The following is a 4,295-nucleotide window of genomic DNA, read 5'->3' as shown; positions in this document are numbered from 1 at the left end:
TATATCAGCAGATATGTAAAAATGGCTAACTTTGTCATTTCGATTCAGATTCTCATCAATATTTTACAATCAATCAAACATAGCATTAGTAAAATTAACTCAACTTTTCCAGAAATTTTTTAGCTTATCAAACACATTTTCGTAATTTACCCGGAAAAAAAAAATTCCCACCATATTTCGAGAAATCTTTTTTTCCTGGTAAAAAAATATCTACTCTACCAAATGCCCCTTAAGACTTAAGTCTGATGTTGATATTGAAATACTTCAGCCTGCCTACTTTTTCCTTTTACTATACAGATGTTTACACTACCAATATAAGCAAAAAGAGCAACGTTATTTTTACAACCTAAAAGTTTTACAACTTATTTTTTTATAGTTGATTTTCGTCAATCCAACTATTATAATTTATTGGATCACATTTATGAATTAATTATTAATTTTCAATAAATTATAACTGTTAAATTGACCAAAATCAACAGTGAAAAAATGAATTGTACGAGATTGTAAAATTTTTAGGTTGTAAGAATAACGCTCCTCAAATAAAAAATAATTTTTTTTCTTTTGATAAATAACAATTAAGGATGAGTGTGAATTTTATTTACTACAATGAATAAATGTTACATAATAGATTTTTCGCACAAAATAATCGCCAGCATTTTATTCTTTTTCAGGGGCGTACATCAACAATATTATACACGTAAAGATAACATTCGTAATTCAGAAATAAGTTAAAAAAAAAAATTATCGAAAAGAAAAAAGAAAAAAAGAATATATATAATAACGCAGTTGAGTAGTTACAAATGAGAATGCATTTCAAATTTAGTAAGATACTCAATGATTCCTCGGTATTATGAGTTACTCTGAAAGTCATAGTATGAGTAAATTGAAGCCTATATGTCTATATGTATAAGTGGGTTATTCAGAACTTGAGCAGTGGCGTGGTCATGAATCATGACCAGGTTCCATCATCGCACTGGGAACAACCCTCTTGTGCAATGTCTGTTATCTGAACGCCAGAGTCATATACCACCCCACTTTTCCAATCAGCAGGTAGGACCTTCTGTGCCCAAATCCATTTACCATCATACCCTGCTGTTACCACTAACCGGAATTGCAATGCACCTTGGGGTACCCTGCTTGTGTCCCACACAGCCCCATGGTTTCTGCTCATGAAACTCCAGTTTGAAGATCCAACCTAATAGTAGTTAGCCACAAAGCCAATGGTTAACAAAATTTTATTCAATCAATAACAAATAGAGGTGAATGAAATTGTTTTTTAATGTTTTGTGTAGCAAACATAATGTAACCCACCTGAGCTACATCAACACCTACTATCTCAGTTTGACCCCCTTGATACAAAAATTTGATTGCTAAGTAATCTGGTTTTTTGCTTGATTCTTCTACACGGACGGCCAAATTCTGATTTTTGTAATCACAAGGTACCCTGCTCCATTAAATACACGCAAATACAATCAGTATTCAGTAACACTTGATTGATAAACCTATGAATAGGGTGCACTATATACATTGTTGGTTGGGTACAAACACATTCGGTTTTAATTATCATAACACACCTGTTTATGCATAATAAATTAAAAACTTATGAAAATAATTATAAAAGAGTGTAAATGAATAAAACTTATGAATAATTACTTCCACCGAGCTAAACCATACTAAAATTTGCATTGGCTTTGTATCTGTTGGTTGCACAGTGGCACTGTCACGAAGCATATGATATTATACATTACATTATTATATTAATATATGTGCCACATACATGATTGTCTGAGGTATTCATAATATTAAATGTTGCAATGTTCTTTTTTGACGGTGGGCCGGTGCACTGCCCGGTAGGTGGGGAGTGGGGACAAACCAAAACCACTGGCATAGTAAAAAAGCACACCCCCCCAAAAAAAAAAAAAAAAAAATTGCTAACAAAAAAAAATTGCAGCTAAAAAAGTGATCTAAGCCTACCTCTTATATTCAATGTCAACAATGCCAAGCTTCAAAATTTGTTGGCCCATACCCTTCTGAGCCATGGCGGCGAAGGCTCTGCTGCTGAGGACAAAGTCAGTTTGATTATTGTCATTAAGATCAGTCAATATCACTCTTGTACCTGCTTTTGTGCATAGAGTTGGGTTCTTGCATCTTATCTGCAGACAAATTATCAATTAATTACATAAAAATGTTCATAACATTAACAAAATAGAATTTAGCTGGACATAATAATAATTAGTATATATATGCACCTGAAAACATGCACCACAACCGGCTCCATCTTTGAATAGGGAAGACACACCAGCTGCAAGGTGTCCACCACTTAAGCCCAGTGCCAAAGAGCCATACCCACATGCCCCCGCTGCGTATATCAAATTCATATATATATATATATAACAAATTAATAAGGTCATTATAATGAATGATTGAAACGAATTAATGTTAATAATGAATGATTGATTGTTACATGAAAGAGCAGAAGCTTTGGAGAAATAAGCAGCCTTGGATTGGTGCAGGCAGCGATCGCAAGCAGAAGCAGATGAAGCAAGAAGGAAGATGAAGAAGCAAAGAAATAAAGCCATGTATGTAATTATGTATGTTGTTTGGTTTGATGTTACCTTAAATGTGGTTGCAGAAAACAAGGGAAGAAAATGAGGTATATATAGCAATAGCGGGTTACGGGAATATATAGATCACAGTCAGTAAGCATTTCCAAAAAGGCTCAACAATTAGATAAGAACGAAAGGGACACGTAATCAGTGAACGCGGCTGCACAAAGAAAACTATTACGGGGTCACTTTCTGACTTCACTCACCGACTCTGAATTTCTATGCGCCAATCCCAAACCAGCTGTGTGCTGACTATGAGAACGTGTTTCTTTCTTATAACTGTGGGTGTGTGACCGTGTGGGACTCCGAGACCATTCTTGTGCTTTTTCCCAAATCTGTGGTGAGTGCCAGCTTAGTAATACTGTTACCTAAGATTACAAGGTTATTATGATGTTTTGGTGCTAAAACTTTTTCCCACTTTCGGATGTTTCTGTTCTGTCCCACTTCCCTTTCCTTTACCCTCAATGTCCTGCTACTAAAGTAAAGTAAACTGAGCTTGGAAGATACAGGAAGGGGAAAAAAAAAAAAGATTTATTGACAAAGCTGAAAAATTAAAATGCCAATTAGCTTTTGTCACTTATAAGTTATAAATGCATATTGACTATGACTTAAAATGGCGCATTGTGAGGGGAACAACATTTAGGTCTCTCTCGTTTCTACTACAGCTGTACCATCATTCTGATTTCTGAGGTGTGAACCATCAAGATACCAATTGGTATTTAAAAAACGGAATAAAATTGAAAACAAAAAAATAAAACAGAAAACGAGGTGATTTGGCATGTTGGTTGATTTTTTAAAGTTGCTTCCGCGTATGGTTTCCCAATACAAAAAGGAAAGAAGCTTTAAGATAGCTAGTGGGGATGGGGAAATGATTGCTTGCTTGCTTCTTAACAAGTGGGAAATGAAGAACAAAGTTTACAACTCATCTATATGTGTCAACAAAGAATACAACCAAACTCAATCATCTCTCTGATTCGCTACGATGTGCTTCAAAAATCACTATGTGATCTTCTTGTTTTAATTTCACTATTGTCCCCCGCTATTTTCTTGCGAAAATAACTGAAAACACATTGTAGGGGAAAATCATCTCCCCCTCCTCTAATTCTTGACGGACGGACACCTTAAGCTATTCGTATCTTTTCTTGATCGTCAGTAGCTCTGGTAAACGAAACAGGGCCTTCAGGGGCTTGACGCTGGATCTAAGTTTTTTAAAATTGGTTGAGGCAGACTTATATTTATGAAAATAAAAACGGTAAATATTTTCACGGCCACTTTAGATAAAATTATCTACCGTTATCATTTATAATTATGTTCTCCTGAGAAAATATAGTTATAACATTAAAGTTGTTTTTTTTCTTTCCTCAATTACTCTTAAGAACTTGTTTGCTTACTGGGAAAGAGAAAAAAAAAACTTTAATATTATAACTATGTTTTTTCTGGAAAAGCATAATTATAAATGGTAACTGTAGATAAGCTATAGAAATATTTTTTTCTTAATAAAAAATTCTTATGCTCCAATTTTAAAAGTCTGGTCTTAAAGCCTTTTGATTGGTCTAGTATATTAATTTTTATTTTTATTTTATATTTTTTACACTACTCATAATAATTTTCTCTCTCCTGAACTCATTCCATCTAATCTTATTGGTTAAACAGATTTTTTAAAAGATTTTATTCTATATTATGCTGTTT

General features: G+C 33.8%; 1 protein-coding gene across 1 annotated transcript; it reads right to left on the bottom strand.

Annotated features, from left to right (window-relative positions):
• Positions 1-700: 700 nt before the first annotated feature.
• On the bottom strand, positions 701-2,609 carry LOC133306172 (expansin-like A2). The gene is made up of 5 exons (XM_061506452.1): positions 2,465-2,609; positions 2,250-2,359; positions 1,975-2,153; positions 1,312-1,444; positions 701-1,195 (listed from the first exon to the last, which is right to left on the bottom strand). The coding sequence occupies exons 1-5, from the start codon at positions 2,577-2,579 to the stop codon at positions 950-952; spliced, it is 783 nt and encodes a 260-aa protein (XP_061362436.1). The 5' UTR covers positions 2,580-2,609; the 3' UTR covers positions 701-949.
• Positions 2,610-4,295: the final 1,686 nt, after the last annotated feature.

This window comes from Gastrolobium bilobum, unplaced genomic scaffold (genome assembly GCF_033153095.1).
Source record: "Gastrolobium bilobum isolate Gb01-03AN ecotype WA unplaced genomic scaffold, APGP_CSIRO_Gbil_v1 utg57853, whole genome shotgun sequence".
Lineage (NCBI taxonomy): Eukaryota > Viridiplantae > Streptophyta > Magnoliopsida > Fabales > Fabaceae > Gastrolobium > Gastrolobium bilobum.
This window is presented reverse-complemented; position numbering and strand designations above follow the sequence as displayed.